Source organism: Sminthopsis crassicaudata, chromosome 3 (assembly GCF_048593235.1).
Source record: "Sminthopsis crassicaudata isolate SCR6 chromosome 3, ASM4859323v1, whole genome shotgun sequence".
NCBI lineage: Eukaryota > Metazoa > Chordata > Mammalia > Dasyuromorphia > Dasyuridae > Sminthopsis > Sminthopsis crassicaudata.
In genome coordinates, this window is record NC_133619.1 from 598,808,800 (window position 1) to 598,820,812 (window position 12,013).

The window sequence follows — 12,013 nt, forward strand, 5'->3', positions numbered from 1 at the left end:
AATGATTGGATCATACCCCCATTTTGCTAATAAGAAAATTGAGGTCCAAAGAGAAAGAGATGCACTGTGTGATTTGCCAAAGGTCACAATTGCAGTAAATTGTGGAGCTCATATTCAAACTTGGGTCCTTATTCCCCAAATACAATGCTTTCTCCATTGGTGTTCTTTCAGATTTATTTAAAAAAAAAAAAAAAAAAAACTTCTGTTTTGGTCTTTCTCTGTCATATTAAATGAAGCAGAAATTTCCAAAGTTATTGTGAGATGACCCATTTCCAGTTCAAGTCACTCATGAGAAGGATGTATTTGGACAGCAATCCAAAATACAGCAGTTAAAAAATTACAACCATATTTTATATTCTCAGTATTTTTCCTTGGCCTATTATAATTAAATGACATATCTATTTCTAACAGTCTTCACTATTTATTTTAAAGCAAAGGCTTTAAAAGCAAGATCAGCATGAGAATTTAAAATACAAGGGTTTTTTGAATAACTTAATTCTCTACTAAACATTTTTATCAGAAGAAAATTATGCTTCAGTGGGAATTATTACACTCTTTAAATCTATTTTTCTGTATTCTTAAATGAATCCAAACTAACTTTTGTAAATTTATTAATGTGACCTTGAAAAAAAAATCTCATCAGCAAAAACCTTTTTCTTGGCTAATTCTCCCTTAACCCTGAATTTGCTCATAGGTAGTATAAAAATGGTGATTGTTGGCTGCTTCTATTACAGCCAAATGCTTTATCAGTTAAGTATTGAGGATATTAGCAGTCAGTCAAAATAGGCCTTAAATCTTTGTTATATCATCTTGTAAAAAGTCCTACACTATGATTTAAACTTGATTTCGTTTAGTTTTGTTTCTTAATAATTTGAATGATCCCCAGTTGTAATTATTTGACATTTATTTAGTGTCCAACATAGGCATTTAGATTAGCTTGGGTCAATGATAACCTAGGATTTTGGTAGTCTCCCAGAAGCAAGAAATGTTTTGATTTGTTTTTTAATCTGTTGTTTCTTGGATATAGTAGATGGTTCCCAAGTATTTTTTAAATTAAAAATGGGGTGGATATAGAAGTGGAGTTGGTTGTCTTTAAAATGATAAAAGTTTACTGAAAGGTGTTGAGGTAAAAATATATGGAGGAAAAGTAATCAGTAGAGATATGATATCACTTGTTGGATTGAGGTTAAATGAGATTCATCTGATCAGGATTTGGACTAGATGAGAGCTCCCAAATCTTTTTGTGTCTTGGGCCCCTTGGGCAGTCTGTTGAAGCCTGTGGACCTTTTTATCAGAATGTATTTTTAAATGCATAAGGTAAAATGCAAAGAATTACAAAAGAAACCAGAGGTTAGAGAAAATAAAAGTGTAGTTTTTTGTCTCCAACTAAGTTGATAGATTCCTTTCATCCATCTCTTTGGGACTCCAAGAACCCCCAGACTAAATGATTCTTAAAAGTTTCTTTCCAACTCTCTAGGATTTTGTTTTTGTCTAGTTTACTGGAAGAATTGAGTGAGACTCCATAGAAAGGTAGTGTTCATAAGGTAGCATTTAGCAGAGAGATGGAAAGCTGTGGATTAGGCAGGAACTTTGGCCAGATTATGGTTTGGGTTGTCATTTTGTCTAGTAAATTGGTTAAATGTTCCCTATTGATCAGAATGGTTTTTGTGCTTATTTGTACAAGTTAATATTGACTGTCCTAGATTATATAGACTCCTGTTAAAATGTTCTGAATATAGGATCACTGCAAAGAGCTATTTTTCAGGAGCTATTGGAGAATTTCATAGTTGACTCCCCTTTTAGGTAGGCATAAATGAGGGTGCCTGCTACTGCTTAGGTGATAATCTAGTCTCCAGCCCTCTCATCCCTAGAAAAAAGCCAGGCACATTTTTGTCAGCATCATTTCCCTTTGACCCAACTTTGTCCCGTGTACGTGTCTGTCCAGGCTTCTGGTTCTGATCCCTCCTTCTTGTGTCTTCATATTTCCCCTGCTACAGAGACAGGTAAGGGCATTGTTTATGCACTGAACGACCTCAGCAGCCCCGGCATGACCTCAGGGAACGGAAACTCTGCCTCCAGCATCACTGGCACTGCCCCCCAGAATGGTGAGAATAAACCACCACAGGCCATTGTGAAACCCCAAATCCTGACGCATGTTATCGAAGGGTTTGTGATCCAGGAGGGGGCGGAGCCTTTCCCGGTACGGACTACTTCTTTTCCCCTTTTTCAAAAAAAAGTTTATTTTGGATGTGTATTTTTTTTTTTTTTTTTACAATTCCATGTAAAGTCCTGAATATGCTAACCATTCCTCTTCCCTTTGTACCTTGTCTTAAAAGTCCATTTCTTTCTAGGATCAAGTAAGTATTCACCCAGATCCCAAATGACTCAGTGAACATAGATGAATTAAGAAGTTCCCTAAGAAATCCACAGTTCATAGTCAAAGAGAGCGTCATCACTGACTAGTGCAACATGATCAAACCAGTGAAAAGGAGCTTTCTAGAAGTTGAGGCACAACTCCCAGTACCAACATGGAAATCAGTAGCATGACTATTTAAATTTGTTCACCTGAGAATATGATCTCAGATGGGAAAACACATAGGTGACTAGTTGAAGAACAAGAAAAAATTTGTGGAAGCAAATTATTAATATACTGTACCAGGGAGACATTGAAAATACAGCTATATAATATGATCAGGCAGCCGCTAATGTCCAAACTGGTCTGGACAGACGGCAGGGTCCCTGAAAAACCCTTCTCCAAAGCAACGGCTTCAAAAGACCTTGATGAAGACAGTAAACGCTAGAGATTTTAGACTTAGAGGTAGAAGGAAGTGCTCTGTAACATCAAGAATTTGTGTGAAAGGCAGACATTGTCCAAATACTGCATTGAATTTAGAGTCAGGGTATAGATTCAAGTCCTGTCTCTTTTATTGGCTACCCTTTGACCTATGCAAGTCACCTAACACTCTGGGCCCCGGTTTTCTCATCTGTAAAATTTCATGGTGTAGATGACTTCTAAGATCCCTTCTGTTTCTATATCTTTGTCATGATTCTAGACTCCAAAATACAAAAACCAAAAAAAGTACGTTCTTTGAATAAAAAAATTAAAGGAAAAAAAAAAACCCCAGGAGACTCTGGAGAAGCCGGTTGGAGGGACTTCAGAAGAGAACTATCTACTTCATGTTTACAGGCTGAAGGGATCCAAAGTCATGAGTCAGCATCATTGTTTTCAATTGTTGGAATTCTGGTCACCAGTATTTCCAACTCCCCAGAGGTGTCAGTCTTTCATCACCATTTTCTATTGTAGATCTGGAAAGGGTCTGGATAATTAATAGTAGGCATCTTGCACATAATCTTGAGATAGAGGAGCTGATACTCTGAAGGATGATAAAAGAGTACATTTGGAATCAGCCACAGCATGTCATAAACCAGGAATAGAGTAGGTATAAGTGGCTCAGTCCTGGACTGCCTGTCTAGACCAGAATATCCTTCCTTAAGCCTGAACTCGCTAGAGAACACGAGATTCTGAAGGCAATAGTTGGTGAAACCAACTAGCTTCTAAGGATAGCACCAGAGAGCATTTATTAATCTACTTTTATGGTTAACATTTTGAAGCCATGTTCTACATAGCAAAGGAAAACTAGTTGAAATGAAGAATGTGGGCTCGAGAGTCCTTACAGCCCTTGGGGTTGTCATTGGATCTGTGGCTTTCCATTTTCTTCTTCCTTCTCCCTGGCCTTTGGGAGCCAGGTGACAGAGGACCGGGGAAAGAGTAATCATCAAGGCAGCACCTCTGAGCCTCCTCTGATTGCCACAGCGTATATCTCTTACCACTTCTCAGTCTCACTCCTGCTGTTTAGTGCAGAGGAAAAGAGAAGGAGCTTGGGCTTGTTCTTGGCTTCTCAAACCAGTCATTTGGTATTCCACTTCGTGAGTTAAAGGACCAAGATGATGCCAGCAGCTGAGAACACTGGCATCAGCTGAGACTTGCTACTGTGTTGTGGAGACTGGCTAGTGTTTGGCACCAGAATACTTCCTGCATATTATCTTATTGAGGATAGGATCCGCAAGATGACCTGAACTGTGGGCTCTCCTAATCCACCAGGCCCCCTCTCTCCTTATCCTACAGGTGGGACGTTCGTCCCTGCTGGTGGGGAACCTTAAGAAGAAGTATGCACAAGGGCTTTTGCCTGAGAAACTCCCACAGCAAGAGAATACCACCACCACCGATTCAGAAATGGAGGAGCCGTATCTGCAAGGTAAATGTTCCAGGCTTTGAGGCTACTGGTTGGTCTGCTTTGTGTTTTACCCTGACATCTCAGTGGGCAGGCCTTTAAGGACTTAAACAAGTTTTTCATGATGCCAGCTGAATACAGGGATTAGGAGCCTTTGTGTATCAACCTGGGGAGATTACAGTTAAAGTTTCTATAATTCTTTTCCAGTTATATTCCTGATTATTTGCCCTTTTAGGCTGCTTGCTATCCCTCTTGTAAATTGTTGAGTATACTCTGGGAACCCATATGAGATGCTATGAGGCATGAATAACTCCAGTGGTCTGCTTTCTAGGACAGGAATAGTCTGCTAAACAAGTCAGAGGAAGCCCAGGAATGGAGGAACTGCTTTTTAGGGAAATCACTTACTTGGTGGTTAGATAAAGGAAGAACTGGTGCGAGGAGAGACTTGAGACAGGCAGGCAGCTATTGCAGTAGTCCAGGCATGAGGTGAAGAAGACTTGTATCAGAGGGGGACTGTATTCGGGAGATGTTGCAAAGATGGAATTGACTGGGTTTACAACAGCTTGGATGGGAGTGGGGTGAAAAAGTGAGGAGGAAAGGACAATAACCTGCTTTTTGAGCCGTGCTGAGTGGGAGGTTTTCTCTTAACAGTAATAAGAAGGAATTGTCCTCTTCAGGTTGTATTTGACACTTGGATACACAGCACTTGAAAAAGAGAGTGAGAATTCTTAGAGGGAATCTCCAAGTCCCCCTGGATAGTTCCAACCAAAATAGAAAACAAAAAAACAAATCTTGTGTCAAAAAATGGAATGGCCTAAGTCCTTGGGATTGCCTATAGGTTTGTGGCAGGACTGCTCCTGGGTCTGGCAGTTAGAGGGACACGCTGAATAGCATGGAGTAAGGAACTTTCTGAACAGGAAAGTGATCAGCATCCTCTCAGACTAAGAACTCATTGTGTGCCTTTCAGAATCCAAAGAGGAGGGAACTCCCCTCAAACTCAAGTGTGAGCTTTGTGGCCGGGTGGATTTTGCCTACAAGTTCAAACGTTCCAAACGCTTCTGCTCTATGGCATGTGCCAAGAGGTGAGTGGCCTCAGCCCAGCTGCCCTGCCCTCCCTAGCTTCTTCCTTTCCTTGGCTTGAGGCAACTTTGGTTTCTGATCTTAATCCTACCAGGTCTTTGATGCCCCAGAGGGTTTTTCTGCCTTAGGTGGCTATGCTCGCCTACGTTAAGTGTGTGCTGGATAGGACTCAGCTGTATTCAGTAAAAGCTAGAATCTTGGGGCCCAGGGCCAGACCAGATTAAAGAGCATCCCAGACATAAAAGACAGGAAGTAGCCTATCAGTGTGGTGCAGTCTTTGTATAAGCTCACTTCCTGAGGCCTGTGCCAAATCTGTCATAAGTCTTGTGTTGGAAGCACTTCCTGAAGTCACAGCACTTCTTCCAACTTCTCCTTGAGTGGGATTACCTAACAGCTCAGTGACGGTCGCAGGGAGCTGCCTAATATTTCCTCTGCCCCTCATGTGGCCACAGAGGCAGAGGTAGAGGGACACCTTGAGTAGGAAGTGCTCAGTTCCTGGATTGAGGATAGAACTGCTAAGGGTGGAGAGTACCAGTGACTGGTAGAGATCTCTGAACAATATCTTTGGGTCATCTCAAAGCTATATCTAGGTGCCCTGGGTCTGACTGGCATTAGTAGTAGTCTTGCTGTCACCTCCCTTCAGTGTTCAGTTGGGAGCTGATGAGCAGTTAGTGTTGGGTCTATTCAACTTGGCCAGAGCCCTTACCCCTTTCTCCCTGGGTTTGGGCAGGTACAATGTGGGCTGTACCAAGCGTGTTGGACTCTTCCACTCTGACCGCAGCAAGCTGCAGAAACCAGGGGCTGCCCCCCATAACCGCCGACGGGCCAGCAAGGCAAGCCTGCCAGCACTGCCCAAGGATGCCAAGAAGCAGGTAAGAGGGTGCCTCCATCCAGGTCCTTTCTCATGCATTCTCCAATTCTTGTAAGACAGCTTAAGAAGCTGCTCTGTGTCCTTTACTCTGCTCACCAAAGTCCAAAACCCTCAGCCTTGCTTCCTTTGTGCTGGGGGCCCTCCTCGGGACTTCTTGCAGAGGCAAATTTGCATCCACCCTCAAGGGAACCAAGAGGACCCAAGGAGGATGTGATGGAAGTAGTGTGGCAGTGGGAGCGCACCTGAGCATGAACTCAGAAAGCCTTCATTGGAAGCCCAGTTCTCATACTTGTTACCTGTGTGACCATGAGCAGGTGATGAGAGATAGACTGGGTGACTTTTAAAGCTATGCTCCTATCCTCAGCTGGATTTGTTGGGGCTCCCAGCCTTTCACAAGGCAGCCTGTGTCCCTTTCCTTGCTCAGCCTGATGTATTCTCCCACTCTCCTTTGAATCTTGATGTGCTTATCTCCAGGGAGATCTTACCTCCCCAGATGTCTCCTTTTTCCCCGTGCAGAGACAGGTTGTCCTAGAAACCACCTGCTTGGTTGTAGAAGAGTTAGGAATTCTTTGAAGGTGCTGAGAAAGCCCTCTGATCTGGGTGTTTCCCTTCTCCCTAAGTTCTCCCTCCCCTGCCCCACCCTCATGACTGCAGCCCAGGAAGCTCTTGCCCTTCCCCAAGGCTCAGGTTCTGTTCTTGTTTCTCCAGCCTGCGGGGGCCGTGCCCCTCTCAGTCACAGCTGCCTTGCAGCTGACCCACAGCCAAGAAGACTCAAGTCGCTGCTCGGACAACTCAAGCTATGAGGAGCCCCTGTCACCCATCTCTGCCAGCTCCTCCACCTCGCGACGGCGCCAGGGCCAGCGGGACCTAGAGCTCCCAGACATGCACATGAGGGACCTGGTGGGTGTCGGGCACCACTTCTTGCCTAGTGAACCCACCAAATGGAATGTGGAAGATGTCTATGAGTTCATCCGTTCTCTTCCAGGTAAGAGCCCCAGCAGATCCCTTCTTCCAGGTATCTGGAATGAGCTTTCCTCTTGCTGCCTCTTGTGCTTTCCATTTCTCTAGGAAGGAAGTCGGGAGGGCCATTCTGGAGCAGGGAGCCCAGGGAGAATGACATCTCCCAGCAGGAGCACTTAAGAGCTCTTTCCTTGGGCAGACCCAGCCCTGTGGGCTTCTGTGGGCTCTGCTGCTCTGCCACCGTCTGGCCCCTGAGCAGGGGGAGAGGGATGCTGCCTCTCCACAGGTCTTTTATTACTTCTGCTGCTGCTACCCAGCTTCTCACAGGTGAATCTTACCTTTCCAGGCTGCCAGGAGATTGCCGAAGAGTTTCGTGCCCAGGAGATTGACGGGCAGGCCCTGTTATTGCTCAAGGAAGACCATTTGATGAGTGCCATGAACATCAAGCTGGGTCCTGCCCTGAAGATTTATGCGCGCATCAGCATGCTGAAGGACTCCTAGGACCTGGCTGTGGAAAAAGACCCCTTCTCTTCTCCCTGGGAGCTCCTTGCACCCTAACTGAGCAGAGCACAAGAAAATGTTCCTAAGGGACATAGAGAAGGGGCCATGAACGGCTTCTCCTGGGCATGGCTGAGGAGGAGGGGCTCCTCCAGCCTCCTCACTGACCCTCAGGGTCCTGGTATTTCTGCAGGAGAGGATGGAGGTAGGCAGGTGGCTGCAGAAGTTGGGGCATCGTGCTTGTAAATATTGGTAGCATCAGCTTCTTCTGAAGTCCCATGGCTCTAGCCCTGCTCTCTTCCCTGTCCACCCCAGCCCCCACCTTACCCCTCGGAGGCACAGGCAGCCAGAGCTCCCAATCCAAGGGGGGATAATTGTCAAGGATGACCACCAGGCCTGGACAGAGGCTGAGGCAGCCCTTGCCTGTCCTGTGCCCTATTCTTTCCTAAGCTGGTTAATTCTTTCTTCACCAACTTCTCCCCCTTCAGCCTGATTGTGAAGTAGCCAAGAATTCCCCCAGACACAGGCACTGCTACGTCCAGGTGGAGAGAGAGAAGCTGGGCCTGATTGGGCCACGCCTGCTGGCCCATACGCCTTAACGCTGTGTGTGTGACTGTGTGTGAGAGCCCAGACCGGCTGATGGGCTGAGTTCCTTCCTTCTGGCTTTGTCCAGGTGTCCTCTTAAAGCTTTGTCCTGGACTCCACTCACCTTCAGAATGAGGGAACTGTAGCCTCCCCTAGAGGCCGGGAGGGTCTGTAAGGGGGAAGATTGGGATTCTTCTTTGTGGACTTATGAGGCCATTGTGACACTCTGCGACTTGCTCCTCAATGCCCTGCTTTCCTACAAGCAGCATCAAGGAAAGGCTCCCTGCCAGAGGCCAGTGTGAAGGGCAAAGCCACCTCCAGTCACACTGCCCCCAGCACCAAGGCATGGGGACCCAGGGACCATTGCAAGGGATTGTGCAGCTCGCATCACGCTCGGCCTGAAAAAGGCCATCTCCTCACCTCTTCTGCCTACACCCCTTTGCCTCTAAGCATCCCAGCATCCATTTGGGCCTCTCAAGAAGGTAGGGTGGGAAGGGAAAAGAGCTCCCCCTCCTCTGACTTGCCCAGCCTCCTGCAGACTGGGAAGGGGTTGGGGGAGAACAGAGCTTTTTCCTGAACAGAATGGGTACCTCCTTCACTTGAGCTTCACCCTCTAGGCAGGGTAGAAATGGGAAATGAAGGACTTTTTAGAGACCTTTTTTTTTTTTTAATTAAATAAATCTCTAAAACCTGCCTCTGCTGTCCCCTTACTCCCGCATGGGCTCCTGCCTTCAGTCTTGAATGGAAGTGGTGTGGCTACTTGAGGAATAGATGGGCTCAGGCCCTGAGCACTTAGCAGTAGAGGTGGTTCCCCCTATGCTTATGTAATATGGAAGAACAAACAATGTAAGTGCTTAAAAGGGGAAGATAATTTCCCAGGTGAAGATGGGATTTATTGGATGTTTTTATATGTCTATATGAGCTTAAACTCAGGGCAAGCTAGTAACTTCTCTCCCTCTTACAGCTTCCAGTTATGGGGAATGGGGAAAAGAGGCTGTGTTGGATTTGGACTCAGAAATCCTTGCTTCATTGACTAGCTAGCAGTGCCCTTTGGGCAGACATTGTGCCCACATTCACAGGCACAATGTGATTAAAACATTTAAGAAATCAGAGCAGTTACTGTAATCACCTGAAGCAGAGAACCCTTCCTTTCTTGCCTGAAATTCTCACCATTTATACCTTTGGGTAAAGGCATTGTCTCCAGGAAGTCCCTATCAAAATGTGTATACATAGCACCATTTAGTTGCCTAAGTGAGTCCTACTAAATGGAGGTTATGGAGACAAGACTGGCAGATTCTGAATGAGACAAGTTTGAGAACTTCACTGCCCTCAGAAGGGGCTTGGCGTCTGGGGGCAGAGTGCCACAGTAGGGATCCTCCTAAGAAGATGGAGATGTTAAAACTAAATGGTGTCCTCTGAAATTGGAACTCAGACCACTAGTATCCTGAGGGCTCCAACTATGTGAATGAAGAAGGATCAAGGGTGTCATACAACTGCCTGGGTTTTGGCAAATGAATAAGGGTTTTGGGCCTACTTAAATACTTTGACAATTGATGATTCTGTCATTCTTTGTAATATGCTGTGACTAATAAAGTCACTACTTAGGAGACAAATTCCTCTCTCATGTTGGGATCATCCTCTGGGGATGAGCCTCTTGAAATGAAGACCGTGACCAGGTCTGTTCTCAAAACCTTCCTAGCTCACACTCTGGCAGCATAGCCTTTAACAACCCAGGACTTCTTCCATGTCACCTAACATTTTAGAAATACATATTAGTATGAGAAAAAATTATCCAGATCATTAGATTTAGATCATTTTTGTTTGTAATGCTTTTTGTCTAAAGTTGATGTGCTAAGCACTAGGGAACAATTAGAAGGGGGAAAAAGCATGCCTGGGCCTAATCAAGTACAGAGTGCTGCTGGAGCTTTCCCACAGTCAGTGGGATCCCAGATGATCCCCTCGTCAACACACCTATGAGGGCCTGACAGTCTGCCCATAACAAGAGGAGGGGACCCAGTTCTGTGCTGCCCTGAGCAGCTGTTCTCAGGGCAAACAAGGGATGGTAACTTCACTGAGAAAGGGACATTGACAGATGAATATTGACTGGGATCGCAAGGAACAGAGAGCTCTCTCAATATTGTCCAGGGAAACAATAGAAGGACTCTGTGCCCAGGACAGGCCTGTGGTTCCATGGAGAAGGATGGGCTCTCTGCTGGAAAAGAAAGGATAGTCATAGGAAACCCATGGAAAATATTTGCACTTCCCTGGCCTTTTTTAAGGTCCAACTTTGCAGGAGAAAAGGGATGAAGGGCTTTGTTCACATCCTGATGCTTCATCCAAATGCTTGAGTGAGGCCAGAATATGTGAAGGCAAGTCTGGAGATATTGATTTCATGTGTTCATGACAGTGTTGAAGGACTGACTATATGTGGGTCAGAGAAAACATTCTGAAGTCAGGATAAGGTCTCCAAAAGATTCCTCTTACTAGGGGACAAACCTACCTTCCCTTTTCCAGTCACTTAGATCTTGCCCTGGGAGTAGGAACACTAGGCACCTCATGAAGAGTGCCCCTCCCCCTGCCATTCACAAAAAACTCAAAACTACTTTCAAATAACTGGGCAGCCCCAAATGTCTGCCTCCATCTGCACTTGCCCATACCCCAGAATCCAGGTATAGTCATTAGGCGTCTTTGTTCCAGGAGCTATGCCAAGTATATCTCATTTGATCCTCACAATGTGGGGAGGGGTGCTAGAATGATCCCCATTAATAGTTGAGTAGTACCTACTATGTGACAAGCACTGTGCTAAGGGCTCCACACATCATTTATCTTCACATCCCTGAGAGGTAGGAGCTGTCATTACCCTCCATTTTACAGGTAAGGAAACAACCTGAAAAATAGTGACTTGCCCGTAGTCATCCAGCTGAAGTAGCATTTGAACTCAAATCAGGAGATAGCAAGTCCAGAATCTACTCACTGTGCTATCTACTAAAGTAGGGAGATGTGGTGCTTTAGGAGCATCACTTTGGGCAGGTGTACGGAGGCACCTGGGGCAGAGATGAAACCAAGGAGACCACCTAGAAGGTTATTGCGAAGTCAGTAAGAGCCTAAAATCGGATGGAGGTAGAAAGAGCTAAGAATTAGCCACTGATTGAATTTTGGAATGCTTGGGGGAGGCATCAAGGATAGCACCAAGATTAGGAGCCTGAGTGCTTGGAAGAACTAGGGTGCTTCCAGAGTAATGGAGAATCTCAGAAAGGGGGAAGAGTTCATGGGAAAAATAACTTCTGTTATTGAGTTTGAATTGTCAGTTTGAAACGTCCAAAAGGAAGTTGGTCATGTGAGACTAGAGCTTAAGGGAAGAAATCTCAAAACATAGGTCTGGGGGTTATCTGTATAGAGATATTGAAGCGAGCTGGGCTGGATAGGTCATCGGGCCAACAGATGGAGACGGGAGAAAAGGGCCCAGGACAGGATGGTGATAAGACTGGTGAGGGGTTGGGAATCAAAAGATGGCAATGTCAAAAATGTCCAAGGGACAGAAAATCTAAGACAAGATAAGATAACAGCATCAAAAGGGTTACTGTGTGTAGCTAGTGTAGTTACTGTATGACACCATAGTGCAACAGAGTGCCAGGCCTCGAGTCAGAAAAACTCATCTTCCCGAGTTCAAATCTAGCCCAGACACTGACTTCACTAACCCTGGGTAAATCCCTTAACTCTATTTTCCTCATCTGTAAAACAGGCTGGAGAAGGAAATGGCAGGCCTCTCCCAAGATCTTTGCCATGG

At 45.4% G+C, this 12,013-nt stretch overlaps 1 protein-coding gene across 7 annotated transcripts in view; it reads left to right on the forward strand.

Annotated features, from left to right (window-relative positions):
• PHC2 (polyhomeotic homolog 2) overlaps positions 1 to 8,919 on the forward strand; it is a 139,572-nt gene extending 130,653 nt beyond the window's left edge. For all 7 annotated transcript variants that reach the window (XM_074305510.1, XM_074305513.1, XM_074305514.1 and 4 more), the window contains 6 exons: positions 1,998 to 2,200; positions 4,127 to 4,256; positions 5,200 to 5,314; positions 6,043 to 6,184; positions 6,892 to 7,168; positions 7,490 to 8,919. In XM_074305510.1, coding sequence (XP_074161611.1) covers positions 1,998 to 2,200; positions 4,127 to 4,256; positions 5,200 to 5,314; positions 6,043 to 6,184; positions 6,892 to 7,168; positions 7,490 to 7,644 — 1,022 coding nt within the window. In that variant the 3' untranslated portion in view covers positions 7,645 to 8,919. The remainder of the gene's footprint in view (positions 1 to 1,997; positions 2,201 to 4,126; positions 4,257 to 5,199; positions 5,315 to 6,042; positions 6,185 to 6,891; positions 7,169 to 7,489) is intronic.
• The last annotated feature ends 3,094 nt before the right edge of the window (positions 8,920 to 12,013 follow it).